At 42.4% G+C, this 19720-nt stretch overlaps 1 protein-coding gene across 3 annotated transcripts; it reads right to left on the bottom strand.

The window, feature by feature from the left end:
• Positions 1-11490: 11490 nt before the first annotated feature.
• Positions 11491-17931, bottom strand: LOC114030619 (zinc finger protein 572-like). 3 transcript variants are annotated; one of them, XR_003567643.1, is made up of 4 exons: positions 17798-17931; positions 15135-15248; positions 12682-14455; positions 11491-11649 (listed from the first exon to the last, which is right to left on the bottom strand). XR_003567643.1 is itself a non-coding variant. In XM_027845471.1 (3 exons), the coding sequence occupies exons 2-3, from the start codon at positions 15211-15213 to the stop codon at positions 12993-12995; spliced, it is 1542 nt and encodes a 513-aa protein (XP_027701272.1). In that variant the 5' UTR covers positions 15214-15248; positions 17798-17931; the 3' UTR covers positions 11491-12992. The 3 variants fall into 3 exon arrangements, 2 of the variants coding, with proteins under 2 accessions (XP_027701272.1, XP_027701273.1); XM_027845471.1 differs by having other exon boundaries at positions 11491-14455; XM_027845472.1 differs by lacking the exon at positions 17798-17931 and adding an exon at positions 16600-17428 and having other exon boundaries at positions 11491-14455.
• Between the last annotated feature and the right edge of the window lie 1789 nt (positions 17932-19720).

The raw sequence follows: 19720 nt of genomic DNA, 5'->3' as shown, positions 1-19720 counted from the left end.
TACGAGCCGCCCACCTTCTCTTGCTGAGGGCCGCCAACGCTCCGGGATTGGCGTCCAGGCGGCCGTGAGTCGTCTCTTCCGTCGGCGCGGGGGAGGCGGTGGAGCCGGGGGGGGGGGGGGGGCCCTGGAGGCGCTTCCCGGTAACCAGAGTAACCGAGGGCTCCGGGTGCGCTCCCGCGCCCGCCCCACCCCTCTCGCGCCCGCCCCAGCTCCCGGGCGGCCAATGGCGAGACGCAGCGCACGTAGGCCGACATGGCGCTATGGCGGCAGTGGCCAATAAGAGGCGGAGGGCCCGGTCCGGAGACGCCCGGTGGCCCTAGGGAGAGGTGGCGTGTGTCCCGGGAGGCGGGGAGGGATGCGGGCTGCGCGGCGCTCTCCGCGTGCGAGGGGGTGGATCTGTCTGTGATGGCTGCCGGGGAGGGGAACGGGATGCCCGCCATGGTGGACCTGGCGCGCCAGCCTCCGGCAGTCCTCGCGTTGGGCCTCCTTGTTCCGGTCCTCCCCCCCCCCCCAGCTCGCCCAGCTGGAAGAGCGGGCGAGGAGGCGGCCGCGGGCCTGTGCCCTCGTGGGCAGAGACAGAGCGCGGGGGCGGCGGGCGCACTTCTCACTTCGCCCGTGTGTAAAACGATGATGGCGATGGCCTAGACGGCCTCATTGGTTCCGTCAAGTTGCCAAATCCATGATCTAACACAGAGCAAGAGGAAGGAACTCATTGATGAGTCACCTCTTAACCCAAGACCTGCAAGTTTATAGTTGAGGAAACCGAGGCGGGTTGACTTGCCCAGGGAAGAACCTGAATTTCATTCGTGGTTGGAGACATTTAAGGGGTGTTGTCCATTTCCATTTCTGTAATTGCTACTTGAATAATATTAACTACTAAGAATAAGAATGCCATTTAATACCTGGAGGTTTGCAAAGATCTTTACAGATTTTCTCTCATTTTACAACACCCCTCGGAGGCAGGTGCTGTATTATTATTCCTGTTTTACAGAGAAGGAAACTGTGGCTGAACCAGGTTAAGTGACTTAAAAAAGGTCCCTTCTCTCTAGGAACTTTTAGTCTAATGGGGGAGACAATGGTGAGAACAACTATTTAACAACAAGACATATACAGGATAAATTGGAGATAATTTACTGAGGAGGGAAATTACCATTAAGGATAGGGGAGAGGCTTCTTGCCAAAGGTGAGAGTTAGCTGCCACTTGAAGGAAGCAAGAAGCAAGGAGGCCAAGATGAGGAAGGAGAGTATTCCATTCATTAGGGACAGCCAAGGAAAATGCCCCAACTTGGGAGGTGGAATGTCTCGTTCAAAGAACAACATGGCAGTTCCACTGTCACTAGATGTCAGAATATATGGGGGAACAATGATCCTGGGGGCAGCTCTCAGATGCAGGGGCTGCTGTGTTGCTTGTTTTGGTTTAACTGTTTTGTCTGTTTTACAAAGGAAGGATGGGGAAAGAATCGTTTCAAAACAAAAGGGAACAATAAAATGTTTCTTAAGTTTAAAAAAAACAAAATATATATATATATATATATACATATCTTGATATGAGCTTCACGTCTCTACGTACTGATTCCATTGTAAAATAAGGTTACTGAATCAAAGTCCTTTCCAGTTCTGTAATTTTATAATTATGTAGTATACACAGCATCGTACTAAGCATTCTGCAGGACATAAGAAGGATAAAGTGCCTGTTCTATTGTTGATGTTTGCTCCAAACATTTTCTGTTCCACTTTCACCTTGCCATACCGAAAGAAAAGTTTTTTCCCTCTAAAACAAAAATAAAACCCGGAACCCTAACAAGGTTTAAGTGATTCCTTGAGATTTTTCCCTAATTGAATGAACTCTCTGTGAAAGCTTCAAAGACCTGATGCTAGGAGAAAGAAAAGTGTAAATCACTCAGACCGGACATTTGCCCTGAGTCCTAGCTGCAGGCAATGTCTTTACCTCAGTTTTCTATCTCTTCTCGTTTTTTCAGTCGTGTCCAACTCTTTCTGACCTGGCCCATACTGCCCATGGGGTTTTCTTGGCAAAGATACTATAGTGGTTTGCCATTTACTTCTTTAATGGATAAAGGCAAACCCAGGTTCAGTGACTTCCCTGGGGTCACACAGCTAGTAAGTGTCTGAGGCTGGATTTGAACTCCAGCCAATCTAGATCAGGCATCTTGCCATCTACCATACTGTTGCTGTAGATGTATCACACCCAGCCCCTTAACTCCAATCTATTTTCCAACTCTTGCTCAGAGGATGATAATCAAATCATTATTACTAACACTACTAAATTGGGGTAGTGACATTCTACTACCCTATAGCTACTTCACTCACAAGTCCTGTAACTCTCTAAAGCTCCCTTCTTTGGCTACAACTCTCTAGTAAGTGCTATAAAATGTAAACTCATTGAGGGCAGAGGCTCTGGCCTTTCTCTCATCTTTGTATGAGCAGAGCGCCTGGCACATAGAAAACACTTAACAGTAATTGATAGGTTGATTTCCAACACATTAAAACATAAAAATTATACATTTTTGAAGGAAAAAAATGGACAAAAAAAAGAGAGAGACTCCATCTGGGCAATGTTTGGAAGGTTACAAATATTTCTTTTTCCCATGGATTTATGACCCTGTGTTGTATAAGGCAAGTCTCAGTGTTGCATAATTAGTCCAGACACATGATTAACCATTAAAATGCTTAGTATCCCTCAGAGTAAAAGAAAAAAGAAAAGAAAAGAATACTATTTATAAGCTATGGTTAAGCTGAACTGAGATATGGAGGAAAAAAGGGATGTTCTAAGAATCTGGTGCATTTTGAGAAAAGAGTAAAAGAAGCATTGTAGTTTCACTATTAAGTCCAGCAAGAGGGAGGAGCCCTTTGTGGATTTAACTTAAGATGAAAAAGGGGATCATGTGGTGGGAATGGGAAACATTTGACTGTGACCTTCATTTCCTTGACCCCTCAGTTCTCTCCCAGGCCATTTCCTCTGTACTAGCAGCTCTCTCCTCTTTTCCCCATCTCAAACCCTTGGTGAACCAATTCAACTCTATACCGTCATCTCAAAACTTTTCCAGAGTCCTGGGAAAAGCCTTTTGGAAAGGTTGGTGATAAGTTGAGGCCAAAAGAGACTTGTCTTAAGGAAATGGACCAGGGGTGGGGAACCTGTGCCTCTAGGCCACAAGTGGCCTTCTACATCCTAGGGTGCAGCCTTTTGACTGAGTCCAAGTTTTACAGAAACAAATCCTTTTATTAAGGGGATTTGTTCTCTGAAGTCTGGATTCAGTCAAAGGGCTGTATTTGAGGACTTAACAGGGCCACATGTCCTCAATGCCCCAGTTTCCCTACTCCTGGATTAAGCTAATGATTTTTGTTATTGTTGTTCAACTCTGTCCAACTCTTTGTGACTCCATTTGGGGTTTTCTTGGCAAAAATACTGGAGTGGTTTGCCATTTCCTTCTCCAGCTTATTTTTACAGATGAGGAAAACTGGGGCAAACAGGGTTAAGTGACTTGCCCAGGGTCACACAGTAAGCATCTGAGACTGAATTTGAATTCATGAAGATGAGTCTTCCTGATTCCAAGCCCAGTGCTCTATCCACTGCACCATCTAGCTGCCTGAGCTTCCTTTTAACAAAAAGGAGTTCTTGGCTTTGCCTTTGTTTATATCATTGCCTTGTCTGTTTGTATCAAGGTCACCCCAAATGCCTGAAGGATTAGCCCTAATACACCCCTCCTCCCCCTTTACCACTGAGAAAATTTATTGAAATCTATCAAATTCCTTGAGGGGAATGGCCTTTTCTTCCTTAGAATTGATATGTTAGGCCTACTAACCATGGGTATTCCACAGGACTCTGTCCTGGGCATCTTCTCTTTTCCATCTATACTATTTCACTTGTTGATCTCTCTTGGATTAAATTATCATCTCTATGTGGATGATTCTCAATTCTCCTCATCTAGCCCTAACCTCTACCTCTTTGACCTCCAGTCTTGCATTATGAACTGCCTTTTGGTCATTTAAAACTGAATGTTTGAAGGGCAGGCCAGTTTGGACATCTTTGTCTTAAAGCTAGAAATGGTTGGATGTCAGATTAATATTAAATAAAATTGTTTTTGGCAAACTTGAGCCTAAAAACCTGGAGTATTAGTATTTTTTGGGGGGGTATGAGAGATGATCTCTGAGAATCTCTCGGGAATAAAGCCTTCTCAGGGAGTTAATAGCTTCTTGTTCTGTTCAAACACTTGCAGCCAGTTGACCTTGTAAAGAAACATCCTTTTCAACACTTCTTGTACTTTATCAGACTTCCTCCTCCCTTTCTAAAACTATTGCTTGAAAAAGAAAACCTCCTGCCTTTCCCTGTCTCCAGGCAAGTTGTAAAAGTGTCTTTTGTTCTTTGTTGCTGGGGTAGATTGCCGGGAATAGCCCTGAGGAGGGGGGAGAGGGGATTGCGACTAGGACCTATGTAACCTGTTGTTCTGAACACACCTTCCTGCTCTTCAGTCGGCGCCATTTTTTTTTGGTGCCCTGATTCATTGATAAGGGTTTCTGTACCCCATGGGGGAAGGGGGGGGAAAGAGGTTTGTTAGGCAGTGGGGTTAAGTGACTTGCCTAGGGTCACACAGCTATTAAGTGTCAAGTGTCTGAGGCTGAATTTGAACTCAGGTCCTCCTAACTTCAGTTCTAGTGCTCTATCCACTGCACCACCTAGCTGCTCTGAATATTATTATTAATATTTTTTCAACGCCACAGAATTAAAAAATGTATGAGTGACGGGGCTCGGGCCCAAGCTGAGACCTTAGACTCTTACCCCAAAAGGAACTTGGGTCCCAATTGTCTACTGGCCTTAGAAAACCCCACCTTGGACTCTGCTTGAACTCTCCCACTTGGTCAAGGAAGTCTCTAGTGCTCGCCTGAGGCTATAATCCTATCAACTGGCCTTTCATTATCACCTATGCCCAATCTCAGTTACCCTTAACCAAGCCCATCCTTCATTGTCTGCTATTTCCCTATCACTCAGGCTACTTCCCACCCTTGATCCTATCTAGATCCTATTCTCAACCTCTCAGTCACTCCTATTAAGATCTTCCCTAGACCGCTCCTCCAGTCACCCCAGCCTGTTAGCCACTCCCATCAAGATCCTCCCTAGACCCCTTCTCCCAGACTCCTCCAGTCACCCCAAAATACTTGGCCACTCCTAGATCCCTCCAACAGTCTTTCTGTATATACGATCCATCTTGTTTCCATTAAGGTGCTCAGATTCTTTAAAATCTGGCCTACTTGCATTAGCGGTGCAAATGCTCAGATTCTTTAAGTCTAGCCAAGTGCTCAGATTCTTAGTATCTAGCCAATGACTGAGATTTCTTCTAGCCTGATTGTCAATACAAACATCACAAATGTTCCTTAAGAGTCTGACTAATATGGTGAATCTTTAATAAACCTTGTCTTTGGCTGAAAGAAGGCTGGGGTCAAATTTATTGGGGTAGGACCTGTGTGTCACTATTTTGGGGTCCCAGCACCCCTAAACCTAAACCTCAACATTAGGAATGCCACAGTATAATTTGTATTCGTGAACTATTTTACACTCTGCTTTCTAACAATCTAGTTTATTCCCCTTTGAAAATCCCATTCAATCAACATTTGTCTCCTGTATAAAGTTTTTAATTTCAATCAGTTCATAACTCCATAATTTTTTCTACTTTTACACCATTAAATATACAGTTTTTTCCAAAAACTCTGCACTATTATGTTTTTACTTTTTTGTGTATGTTGGCCTCAACTGTAAGGTCAACAACAGAGGTTGGCCATGACATATATTTCTTTCTTTCTATACATTTTTCATTTTAGTATAGTACTTTGCGTACAATGGATATTCAGTCAAAAAGTTCTTGACTTGGTAATGAGGCAATCATATACAGTTGGGACAACCAGGGGAATTATTCTTCAGCAGTCTTTGATGTGGTGGGCAGCTAGGTGGCACAGTGTCAGGCCTGGAGTCAAGAATACTCATCTTCCTGAGTTCAAATCTGGCCTCAGATACTCACTAGCTGTGTGACCCTCGGTGAGTCACTTACCCGTGTCTGCCTTAGTTTCTTCATCTGTAAAATGAGCTGGAGAAGAAAATGACAAACCACTCCAGTATTTCTGCCAAGAAAACTCTCCCAAAAAAAAGACGTGTTAAAAAAAAAAGAAATCACTTAAAATAGCTTACATTTACACAGTGCCGGTTTGTTCTGAACAATTTGATTTCAAAATGTGTCATCTTACATTTGTCCCTTCATCCATGACTCAGGACTGTTACTGGTTCAGAACTAATCCTGACTACCTGAGCCAATGCTGTTCCCATTCCCATTCCTCACTTTATGCCAAATCACTGTGGCACTAAAGGTGATGATATTATCCATTAGCTTTTCCAGCTACTGCTTCTCCTGCCTCTCAGCTTGATACTGGAGCTGCCCACCACTCTCATGACAGCCAGGTCCTCTGTTCCAAACTGTGTTTCAGCCAAGTTCCCCACTTAGACTGTACTCTACCAAGGCGAGGCTTAGCTGCTCTGGCCCCCAGCCTTGGCCTAGTTCCAACTTCAGTAAAACAAAAAAGTGAGAATTAAGTTGAAGAGAAAGGAGGGAAAAGCCTGAGAAAGGTAGGAAAAGTTAATGCTAAGAAAAACTAAGTGAAAAACTGAAGTAGAAGGTAAGGAAACATTAAAACAATTTCAGTAATTGTTCAGTTGTTTCATTTGTATCCTCTTTGTGATCCCATTTGGGGTTTTCTTGGCATAGAAACTGGAGTGATTTGCTATTTCCTTCTCTGGCTCATTTTCCAGAAGAGGAAACTGAGGCAAACAGAGTCAAGTGACTTGTCCAGGATCAAACAGCTGGGAAACGTCCGAGACTGGATTTGAACCTCGGTCTTGTTCACTGGAGGTCTAGCACTCTATCCACTGCACCACTTAGCTGCCCCAATTACAATAATAGTTTCTAGCTTTTTATGTTCACCTTTCATATATAATTGATTTTAAGTCATTTAATAAATGTTAGTTGCATTGTAATCATAATTTATTATTGATATTAACATTATTTGCTATTAACATTATTTGCATATATACTCACTGTGAACATCTTAGAATATGTTCCTGCCTTCTCAAGTTCACAGAGCAAAGGCTGTCCAGAAGTATTGTCATTTGTATGTTCTCTGAGGCTGTTAAACACCCACACCTCTAAATTCATGGTTTTATATTGAATCTATTTTAATGCTGTTCTGTGTACATGGAAATGTTCTTTTATCTTTTTGTGTCTAAGTTCAAAATGAATAAAAATTGAAAGAAGGCCAAAAAAAGGGGGAAAAGGCTACTTCCCTTGAAACACACACACACACCCCACCTTTCGTAATTTCGTGATTTTGAAAGTCTCACTCACTCTAGGAAAGAGCCAATTCAAGATCTTCGAGGAAGCTTCATTATGGACTTATGATCCAAACCCAAGAGGCTATTAAGATTACTGAGGTCAATCTAGAGCTACTTACAACCTTCCCAGGCAGCTCCAAAAACTCTAAAACCAATTTAGGCTCTCTCTTCTTGGGCTGAGCATCCCAGTGGCCTTGACATTCACTAGAATTTCCTGAAAGAGCACACTGGGAAATTCTATAGTAAATAACATTCATTCAACACTTTTTTTTTTTGGCTTTTTGGTGAGGCGATTGGGGTTAAGTGACTTGCCCATGGTCACACAGCTAGTAAGTGTTAAGTGTCTGAGGCTGGATTTGAACACAGGTCTTCCTGACTCCAAGGTCAGAGCTGTATTCACTGTGCCACCTAGCTGCCCCCATTCAACACATTTTTACTAAGTGCTTATTTACATTTTTTTTTAAATGAAGTACATTCATGGTACCTCCTGAGCCTTCTCTTTTCCCTCTGGGTTGACTCATTAATCCACTATCTATATCTATATCTATATCTATATATAGATATATATATATGTGTATATGTCTATATATATATACATATATACATATACATACATATACATATACACACACACACACATGTGTGTGTGTGTATCTGTCCTCATTCTGATAGGAATGGGTGGCCACTATGCTATAAGTCATTTTCAGGGGCCTAGGAGTAACCCTGGAGTGTGAGGATGAGAATATACTCCCACTACTCACAACTATACCTCCTAACTCCTAACCAGGGTGCTTATTAATCTAGAAATCATTGAAGGTGACTTAAATGACTCTTAAACACTTACCAAACAGAAGGTAGAGCAAGAATAATTAAAACATAAAATTCCACCCATAAACCTATGACACACTCTCCTACCAGTCCACAGTATCTGTGGGGGAAAATGGGCAGATACTAACAAAGTCATAGCATGGAGCCACAAGAATAGAGGACACGTATCCACAGCAGCTCACAACTCTGGCTTTGATGTTGTTCTCCCTCCCGAGCAGTCTGCAAATCATTGACAGGCTGGCCACTCTTTCTGAGCTTCTCTACTCTCTTGCTTGGCATGGCCACTTCAACTGGCTGCTTTTCTTGGACTACTCTTCTGGGCTGCCAAGTCAGTGTAAAACTCTTTCAACATAAGTACCCCCAAGGCTGGGATCTGCAGAGTTTTTCCAGGTTTTCTCCCTTGACTGGGCTCTGGGGTGTGTATGTGTGTGTGTGGGGGGGGGGGAGGTTGGTTTTACTTCTCAGGAAGTAGGAAGCAATACAGAGAAAGGTAAAAGTAGATATCATCTTCCTCCAACCAACAAAGCTTTCCCCTCCAATTTAACTCTTCTAAGCAACAAAGGTTTTCTTTCAATCAGCTGGAAACTTGGGTCTTCTCACGATGCAGATTTGAGGACTGTTCTCAGACACACTTGGAGGTCTGGTTTTGACAAACCCTACTAACTTCTTTATGCGAAAGGACTGACATCTCTCTTACGGGAAACAAAAACCCACATTTCTGTTAGCCAAGACACAAATATTTATGTAAGACATACACACATACACAATTACCCTATAGCTACCTAATTGTTCTAAGTATCAGCATTTCCCGGCTTTTTAATCTTAAAGGTTTCATGTCAGTCATGTTTAAAGTATATGCTAGGATATCAGATACTTTAGCCATCATTACTCTGAGTTTCTTTTTTCTATGGGGCTACTTTTTCAGATTTTTTTCATATAACTATCTGTTTCTGTTCTCTTTTAATCAATAATATTGTCCCAGTTAGAAAGGAATATTACTTTACATTTATTATGAACTTAATGATCATGCCTGCCTCCTTAAGAACAAAAAAGAGTTAAAGCAGAAACTGATCATTGGTATTTCAAATTCAGAAGGTTTGGGGCCACAGTAACTTTGGATTTGAAATATGTAGCATCCACTCTTTTCTCATTGCGCCTTTAACCTTTTCACGTTTCTGCCTTCAGCACTACAATAAGCTAAACAATTTTCAAATGCTGACTTTTTGGATTATTAAAGGAGAAGTACATTTAATCTATGTACGGTTTTCGAAAACCATAGAGACTTTGGCACAGGGAGAGAGATGGGGAGTCAATAGGTAACAACAGGATTTTTTTTAGGATCTCTTTTTTACAGCACTTTGCCAATCTCCATGATTATGTCACATATGTGCCACTGGGGACTGAGGTGTAAAATTTAATGCATTTCTAGAATAAAACCCAGTGGCGAATTATGTGTTATTAACACAGTGGCAAAACATGTAGCTACAACACTGTTAATATAAGGCTTGTAGCCATGTTTTCATACAGAAGTGAACAATTTTAATTGAAATGGAAATTTACAGTGTTTTTAATATTCTGGCTTTAGTTCTGTAAGGATTAATCCCATTGTTGAAAAGCATGTAAATAAGGTTGGAGGTGGTGGTGGAATTTTTAATAGTGCTATTTGTTGCTAAAGATTTGTTTTTACAAAATAAAAATTCAGGGTGTTAGATGTGTATACAGCTTTTACAAATCAACAGGGATGATTGTATAGGAATGTAACTTTTCAGACTAACTGGGTTTAAGATTATATGCAGTTATCATGGTATATGGTGTGAGATATTGGTCTATACCAAGTTTCTGCCACATTTTTCCAGTTTTCCCAGCAGTTTTTGTCAAATAATGAGTTGTTGTTCCAAAAGTTTAGATCTTTTCCTGTTTTGCATTTAAGTTTTAGTATTTCAGTTTAAATAAATTTTAATAAAAAAATAAGAAAATAGCATATTCATGTCAGGTCTTTGCCTTTGAGAAACTTTGTCCACCAGACTCTGCTTGGCAATGCTTATCATTTGTTCCTCCGAGTCGCTCTGAATAATGATTTTTTTCCTTCTATTTCTCTAATTTGCTTTTTTAAAATCCTTTTTAAGCTCCTCCAGGAATTCCTTTTGGGTCTGAGCCCAAACTAGATTTTTCTTTGAGGCTTCGCATGTAGCAATTTTGACACTATTGTCCTCTTCTAAGGTTATGCTTTGATCCTCCCTATAACCATAGTAACTTTCTATAATTAGGCTCTTTTTTTGTTTTTTGCTCATCTTTTCTGCCTTTTTATTTGTGTGTGTGATTTGGTGTTTTTATGTGAGAGTTAGGCTCTGGTCTTGTACTGTCCTAAGTTTTTTGTGCTAGGGCTCTGGGTCTCACTGCTGGCTTTCACTGGGCTTTCAGGCTTAGTTGCTTGCTTTCTCTGGAGGAGATGCTTCTCTTCTGGCTTGTACTGGGGGGTGGGGCCTCCCTGTATATGGGGTTTAGCTGCTGGCCTCTTCCGAGGGTGGGGCCCTGCTGTTGGGCTGCTATGTAAACAAGGTCTCTTGGGGGTGGTAGGCCCCCGGGATGGGTCTCACTGTTGGCCAGTCCTGGGGTGGGATTTCACTACTGGTCAGCAGTGAGGTTAAGGACTACTTGGTGTTTGTGCTGAGGATGGGGCCTTGCTGCATTACACAAACTGCTCACTTCCATACAGAGCTGCTGGCTTGCAGGAGGATAGGGCCTCACTGGTAGATTGCCCCAGGCTTGGAGCCTTGCTGCAAGGCCCCTCCTATGAGGCTGGCTGCTGCTGCTGCTCTTGGACCTTGCTTCCCCTCCCACTCCAGTGAGAGACCTTTCCTGCTGGGCTGGTAAGCTGTTTCCTGGCTCCTAAATCAATTCTGAGCTGGCTTCCTAGTTGTTTGGAGGAGAATTTGGGAGGGCTCCAGAGGGTTCCTTCCTCACTCTGCCATCTTGGCACCAGAAGCCATGCTGAGAGCAATTTGGAACTATGCCCAAAGGGCATAAGACTGTGAATACTCTTTGATCTAGCAATACCACTGCTAGGTCTATATCCCAAAGACACCCCCCAAAAAAGGGAAAAGGACAATTTGGACAACTTCTGGGTAATAGGTCTGAACAGCCCTACTAGCCCTAAAGCTAAGGTAGAGGGAAGGAGTAGATCATGGGAAGTGAGGAAATTGTTCATTTCCACCAATACTTCCCCATCCCACGCAAGGCAGCAAATTTACCAAAAAGAAACATGTCTTAAATATCTTTATTTGACTGGTTTTCGCTACAGTTTTCATCATTTAACAATAGAAAATCATAATACAGTCACTACCCAGTATCAACTGCATCTCAGTGAGAGGGGAGGATGCAACAATTCCAGTCCAACTCAGTTGCCCCCATGGGACTGTTCCATTTCAACACTGCAAGAGGAATGGTTTCTTTGGGAATGCTACAGTTCAATTCCCTTCTGCCAAATTTAAAATTTTCACCTCAATCCTTTTTAAATATATTGGGAAATCCTAAGACATAAACTGGGGGCCCCTTACCTACATTTCTCTTTTACTCATTTGCAACAGATGAGCAAGCATTTAGAGAAGAGAGTACTTAATAATTTCTACAAAGTCCCTATTTAGGACAAGGAAGAATATGGGAAAATATTAGGTTCTCTGCTTCGTCCCTGAGAAGGCCAAAAATAAAAGCACTATTAGGACCTGACTCAAGTAATATTTACTCTAATACTAATGGAATTCTGTCCATTTGACACTAAGTCATTGAGCTGGCTACAAGAACCTAGTTCCCAATTTCACTGAATCCCTACATAATAGGAAAACCAAGGCACACAGATGGGGAAAAACTAGTTACTAATTACTTAGTTTACAAGAACAGAATTCAGTAGCCCTGGCTCCTAATCTTGCTTCTTTTATGGTAGGGATACTAGGGCATAGTGGCAAGGGGATCTCAATAGGTTATAGGTTAATGACCCAATTGACTAAAAATACCCTGAAATATCTTGCCTCAAAATCCATTGTTTTCCAACACTCTCTTACACTGCTGCTCTAGACTGTTTGATCTAGAAGAGGACAAAACCCTTAGTTCTAGATCTCTTACAGCCTTGTGACAACTCTTTACTGGTCAAATAAGATTTACCTAGTGCTCACTTATGATTCACTTTGTGCCACACTCTACAAGAGTTAATTTTCAAGGAAGAAGACTGCTCAAGTTTAAACTGTTGTTTTTTGCCTCAGCTCGTTCCCTCACAAAAAGCCAGGGCCACCACACTATTCTTCAGCAGGATCATTTTATCTCCAAGCTATCTGGGACAAATAGTTTGCCTATACCTAAAATAGCAAGAGAAAATTGCAAACTTAACAAAAGGTCTAGCTGCAAGATTTTAGGTTTATTTTTTCATTAAAATTTATTCTTAGGATTAATCTGAACTATTCCTGTCTTACCTTAAATAAAAAATTCTGTTTTCTTTCCATCCTTGGTGCTGTTTTTCACTGGGAAGATCCATGACCTGGTTGGTTTGAGTCTTTTCATCTTCCAAGCACAGTGACCTTAGCTCTTTTGTCCAGAGGTATTGATGATAAACCAAAGAAATTCAACAGCAAACTGATTTTACAAGACCCTAATTGTGATGGGTCAATAAAAGGAAAAGTTTACAACAAACTTCCTCTCATGAGAAAACAGATTTGGGAATTGGAAATGAGTAAATTAAGTCCACATGTCCCTCAGCCTCCCCCCCACCCCATCCCAGGCTTTTCTAGGTCCATTCATGGGTAAATTTTTTCTCAATTTCAGGGAACTGAAAGAGTTTTTCTCTTATGTGTTTTTTCTGATGCTGACTGAGGTAGGCACTACGACTGAAAGATTTCTCACAGTCAGTACATTTATAAGGTTTTTCTCCTATGTGGGTCCTTCGGTGCCTGATAAGGTTAAAGCTTTGACTGAAACTTTCCCCACAGTCAGGACATTTATATGGTTTCTCTCCTGTATGAATTCTCTGGTGGATCACCAGTGTGGAGCTTTGACTGAAAGTTTTCCAGCACTCAGGACATCTATAGGGTTTTTCTCCTGTGTGTATTCTCTGGTGTCTAATAAGGTGTGAACTAAGGTTGAAACTTTTCCCACATTCACAACACTTATATGTTTTTCCTCCTGGCTGAGTTCTCTGGCATTCTACTGAGTTACAACTGTGATTTAACTTTACTCCAAATTCTGTACTCTCATAGGATTTCTCTCTCATGTGTGTTTTTTGGTGTGTAATAAGGTTTGAGTTGCGGCTAAAATTCTTCCCACATTCTGGGCATTTATATGGTTTTTCTCCTGTGTGAATTCTCTGATGCTTTAGGAGGGTAGAGTTACAACCAAAGCTTTTTCCACACTCAAGACATTTGTACGGTTTCTCACCAGTATGTGTGCGCTGATGGCGAATAAGGCTGGAACTCTGACTAAATCTTTTCCCACAGTCAAGACATTTATAGGGCTTTTCTCCTGTGTGGGTCCTTTGATGCTCAATTAGGACATAGCTGTGACTGAAGCATTTCCCACACACAGGGCATTCATAAGGTTTCTCTCCTGTATGAGATCTGTGATGCTGAATAAGATGCGAGCTACTACTGAAACTCTTCCCACATTCTGGACACTTATAGGGCTTCTCTCCTGTGTGAGTTCTCTCATGGATAATAAGGTGCGAGGTATTGCTAAAGCTTTTCCCACATTCATTACATTGATAGGGCTTCTCTCCTGTGTGAGTTCTCTGATGCTGAATCAAATGGGAGCTGTTACTAAAGCATTTCTCACACTCTGAACATTGGTAAGGCTTTTCTCCTGTGTGAGTCCTTAGATGAGTTCGAAGGTGAGAGCTGTTATTGAAGCTCTTCTGACATTCAAGACATTTATGGGATTTGTCTCTTTTGGGTAGTGTCTGATGGGCAGTAATGTCAATGTTTTTTCTGGAGCCCCATTTCCAGGAAATAGATTTACTCTGTTCTTTTCCCATAGGTTTCCCCCACTGAGTTCCTGTCCTGCAGTTATTCTCATGAGTATCTTTCCACTCAAGACTCCAGAACCTGACCCCTTTGTTCCTTCCTAATGGAATTTCTTTAGTATCCTCATGTTCAATGTTTGGGGGAACATCTTTCTCAAACCACTCTGATGGTATATCCTTAGGTTCCTCATCCTTAGGGTATTTCTGGTCAAGAGTTTCCAAATTGTTCTTACTCTCTGAAAGAATAGAAAATATAAAGAGAGTCTCTGTCTTGGATTAAAAACACAATAAACATCAATTAAGCACCTACTGAATGCAGAGCACCGTGCTAAGTGCCAGTGGGAGCTGGGAAGGAGTAAGGAGGCATTAGTAGTTAGAGAAGTGAGAAAAGGCTTTGTGTAGAAAATAATGCTTGAGCTGATTCTTGAAGGAAATGTGAGCTATTACTGTTAATCTAGTAAATTACAACTAAAGAGGTACCATGGAATAGTGGACAGGGCAGCTTTGGAGTCAGGAAAATCTGGGTTCAATTCCTGCCTCTGATATACACTAGCTATATGATATGAGCAATGGGAAATCACTTTTCGGTATTCCAGGGAACTAGGATTAAAAATTACAAGAGTTGCTGACCTGTATGAGTAAGACGTTCCCCACATTCCCCATCATAGATCTGGACAAAAAAAGGGCAACAACTCCTGCTGGTTCTGCTGGTATAAAACCAGATTCATACATCGCCCCAAAGCACAGAAGAGGGGCAACATCTATTAACAACAACAGGGCTCACTGTGAAGCCACAGTCATACCTACTATGAAAATAATAGTCATTCAAACTAGTTAATAGTTTTAGCAAAATTCAAAATGAAAAATCTCACAGAGGTTGTTCTGGGGACTGAGACCATCCTCTATGTCCCTCACCTGTATAAGAGCTTCTCAAAATCTCTTTCTCCTTGGAGCCCTCAAGATTTGGTGCCAACAACTCTTCCCCTTGCTCCATCAGGGAGATCACAACCAGCTGAGAGATCTGAAATCCTGTGAAAGAAGACAGGGAACATCTGCAGAAAATTATGCAAGTTTATCCCTGTACCTTCCCTTGCTCAAAACTGTTAACATTATCAATCACTTAAAATATATTGTGTCCTACACTGAAATTATCAGAAATACTTTCTCTGCTTCCAGGAGACCACTCAAGAAAAGCTTAATCCTTCTAAAAATGTTTAGATCCTAATAACTTGATTTTAAAAATTAATTTGAATTACATGAAATGTTCTAGATTTTCATACATGGTACCTGGAATTAGGGACAAAGGAGGGCATGGAAGAGATTTTTGTAGTTGTACTTCCTCTAGAAATAAGAGGATTATAAACAGTTCCTTTAGAAATTGGAGTATTAAATACACACACACACACACACAAAACACCTCAACAAGAAATTGGAGTATTAGAAAACAACCAAATCTCAGAGCTGGAAGGGATTTCAGAGTCTATCTGATACAATCTGTAGCTGAACAGGACTCTCTTCTTAAAGGTTTTCAACAAGTGATCATCTAGTCTCTTGCTTGAAGACCTCTAGGGATGAGGAATTGTCTACTACCCTAAAGCAAGTTATCCTATTTTTGAACTGCACAAATCATGGCTGTTTTTCCATATATTAAAACTAAATTTACTTTTCTAGAAAAAGTTTCATCTCTATTTCAGATGAAAGTTTTTCAAAGAACTGAAAACCATAATGTCCGACTAAGTTTTCTGTTCAGTAAACATTCCCAGTTCCTAAAGAAAAATCTTCCTATTCCATGGTTCCTGTCCCCTCACCAAAGTCGTCACCCTATTCAGGATGCTCCAGCTTATCACTGGCCTTCCTAAAACGTGGTACCTAGAAACTAGACTCAATACTACAGATATAGTCTGTCTCAAGTGAAGTACAGTTGGATTACCTGTCCAGGTCACTATGTTTCTCTCATGCAGCCTAATATTGCATTTTAGCTTTTTTGGCTGCTATGTAGCACTCTTGCCTTCTAATGATTTTGTAATCAATTAAAACTCCCAGAGTTTTTTCATATGAACTTTTTTATTGTCTTTTTTTCCTACTTTGTACTTATTAAAATAATTTGTCTGAATCTACGTAGGCCTTGACATTTATTTCTATGAAATTAAGTCCACTGTTTTGGATCAGAGCAAGTTTTCTCATTTCCCTTCTATGATCCAAATTATGTGTCACTATGGACCACCAGAGTTCTACTTCAAAATCTCCACATGGCATGGAAGTGCCCTCAGATTCTCAAAGGTCATGTCAACACAGCATAACATCTGGCAGGTTATAGGATAGAAAGGATTTGAGAGTAAGTCAAAGGACCAATTGTACATTTATCTTCCAGAGAACCAACCTTCATTACTGAAGGGCTATCCAAGAGGTGATTTTTTTTTCAGACACTGAAAGTCCTTAAACTCCTGAAACTGCCTGGAGTTCTGATCTGTGTCACTGGAAGGAATACCCAGATTCGTGAAATTAATTGCATCTTAAAGTATGCAAAGTCACCCTATTAACATGGGAAAAAAATTTAACTGCCATGTGAGTTACATAGTTCTAGTAAAATAGTATGCAATTGGAACAAATAATAATACCGACAGTCCTATAGGGTAGGTAGGCACTGTTATTATTCCCATTTTACAAGTTTAGTGACTTGCCCAGTGTCACACAGCTGAAGCAGGATTCAAACTCAAGTACAACATTCTATCCCACTATAACATCTAGCTGCCCTAAGCCATCCCTTGATGAGCTGTTAATTGGAAAGCTAAGAAGTACAAGAGTTTATGCATTGGTTCATTTATTCAATAAACATTTATTCAGCACCTAGCCATGCAAGTGGAAATATAGACAATCAAAACTTTGGGCAAGTCACTTAAGCTTTCTAGATCTTAGTTGCCTCAACAGTAAAATTAAGGGTTTGGTCTAGAACGTCCTTTGACAGTTCATATGAAGTTATAGCTTGTTGGGCTGTGCTGGCCAGAGTTGGAAATGGCCTCCGAGATTATTTAGAACTGTTTCTTTGGAGCTCTAAAGGTCATGATTCTAGATCTAAATCTGACAGTTTGGCAAGGCATTCTAAGAAGGCGGTTTGGGCCACACCCTCCGCCCACAACCAAGGACAGCGAAGGCCACGCTCCGTTTCCCGGCTGCGGATGGGCGGTGTGGGAGCACGCGGATCAGGCCGGAGAGCCATAATCCCGGGGACCGCGCGCAGCCTGCACCCGGTGCTGAGACAGCGTCCCACGGGCCTAAGGCTGGTCTCCGTGGCCGCGCGGCTGCGGAGGAGGATGTGGCGGCGGCACGGAGAGGTCGGGATGACCTCCGCCGTAGTCTGGCCCCTGGGAGGGTGGAGCTCTGGAGACTGAAAAGCACCAGGACCTAAAATCGCTTTAAACCGCTCCGGGTGGAAGAAGGCCGGGCGAGGCCCTTCTTCCACGCTCCAGCCAGCTCCCGACTCTACGCCTGTCCTCGGGGCCGCCCCGGAAAGCCTCAGCGAGGCTTCTCCCTCAGGCCGGCCCCTCCCTGCCATCCCTTCCCCCGATCCAGACACTCACTGCTCCGGGGGCAGCGCCCTGGGCTCTCTGTTGCCCCACCGGGTGCGCGGACATCGCGGGGGTAAGGGAGCAGAGAGAAAGGAGCGAGCCCGTTACCCCCGAGCAAGTCCAAAGCCGAGGTAAGGGCGGAGAAAGGCGAGCACCAGGAACCGGAAGTGACGGTAGGCCCCGCCCCCGGCGAGAGTTTGACGGAGCCTCTCTAGGAGGCCGGCATGATTCACGTCTCGTTTTCACTGCTCCGCACCTGTGCTAACTCTGGGTGCTTTTGTCTCTGTCTTCTCTCTCAGTTCTCTGCGGAGCCTGAGCTGTGCAATCATAGCTGATCACTAAACGATTATCAGAGCATCAGCATCCGTGTATCCATTGCTGAACCAGACCAAACCCCTCATGTACAGATGGGGAAACTGAGGCCCAGGGACGTTAAGCGACTTACCCTGGGTCACGAGCAATAAATACCAGTCTTATCAATAAATACTAGCTGATGTTCATAAAAGAACAGGGCTGTGGTTTCAGGCAGCAGTGAACAAGCATTTATTAAGTGCTTCCTAAGTGCCAGGAGGCAGCTAGGTGACTCAGTGAATAGAACGCTGAGCCTGGAGTCAGGAAGACCTGAGTTCAAATCTAGTCTCAGGCATTCACTAGCTATGTGACCCTGTGCAAATCATTTAATCCTGTTTGCCTCAGTTTCCTCATCTGTAAAATGAGCTGGAGAAGGAATGTCAAAGAACTCCAGTATCTTTGCCAAGGAAACCCCAAAAAGGAATGACAAAGAATCTGACATAACTGAACAAGAAAAAAAGTACCAGGCACTGTGGTAGGGACTTTGTCCCCATAAAAGTGGGGACACAAAATTTTCATTTGTGGGGACACAAAAAAAAGTAAAAACATGGTCCGTGCCCTCCAGTAGCCCACACTCAAATAGAAAAAACTGCTTCAGATAACTACCCATAAGACACATAGAGTGTAAAAGGATGATCACCTCAGAGGGGGCACTGGGAAAAGGAGTCCAGCAGAAAGGGGCATTGGAGCTGAGTGGCATGGAACCTCTTGTGCAAGGAACAGTAAGGAGGCCAGTGTCACCAGATTTTGGAGCATGTAGAGGGAAGTCAAGCTTAAAAAGATGCAGTATTGAGAAGGAGTCAGGTTAGGAAGGGCCTTTCTTGCCCAACAGAGAATTTTCTATTTGATCCTAGAGGTAACAGGAAGGTGACATGCTCAGACCTGCCATTTAGGACAATCACTCCAGTATCTGGGTAGAGAATGGACTAGAATGAGGAGAGACTTGAGGCAGGCAGACCCACCAGGATGTGGAGCAGGGACACTCCTCACAGTTCCAGGGCAGAAAAGAGTGTGTGTGTTCACTCACAGACCAGAACACAGGCCAGGAGAGCAGTAAACACACCTCTTCTTAGATCATACCACCTTGGAAGAACTGAAACCTTACAAGTCCCTGCAAGTATCTCTGAAAACAGCTGCAGAAAAGCCCTGAAGCTTGAGATAGTGTGCTCTCCACTCTGGAAGCAGAGCCTTACTTTAACAAAGAGTTAAAAGTAAACACATAGACTGGCAAAATGAGCAAACAACAGGAAAAAAAAACTGTGACTATTAAAGTTACTATGGTGACAAGGAAGATCAAAATACACACTCAGAAGATAAAGGCAAAGTTCCTACATCCAAAGCCTCCCAGAAAAATATGACTCGGTCTCAGGCTATGGAAGAGCTCAAAAAGGATTTTGAAAATCAAGTAAGAGAGGTAGAGGAAAAAATAGGAAGAGAGATGAGAGTAATGCAAGAAAATCATGAAAAAAACGAGTCAACAGCTTGGTAAAGGAGGCCCAAAAAAATACTGAAGAAAATAACACCTTAAAAAACAGACTAGGCCAAATGGTAAAAGAGGTACAAAAAGCAGATAAGGAGAAGAAT

Source organism: Vombatus ursinus, unplaced genomic scaffold (genome assembly GCF_900497805.2).
Source record: "Vombatus ursinus unplaced genomic scaffold, bare-nosed wombat genome assembly UNPS02014973.1, whole genome shotgun sequence".
NCBI lineage: Eukaryota > Metazoa > Chordata > Mammalia > Diprotodontia > Vombatidae > Vombatus > Vombatus ursinus.
The sequence above is the reverse complement of the archived record's forward strand: the minus strand, read 5'-3'. Positions and strand labels throughout refer to the sequence as shown.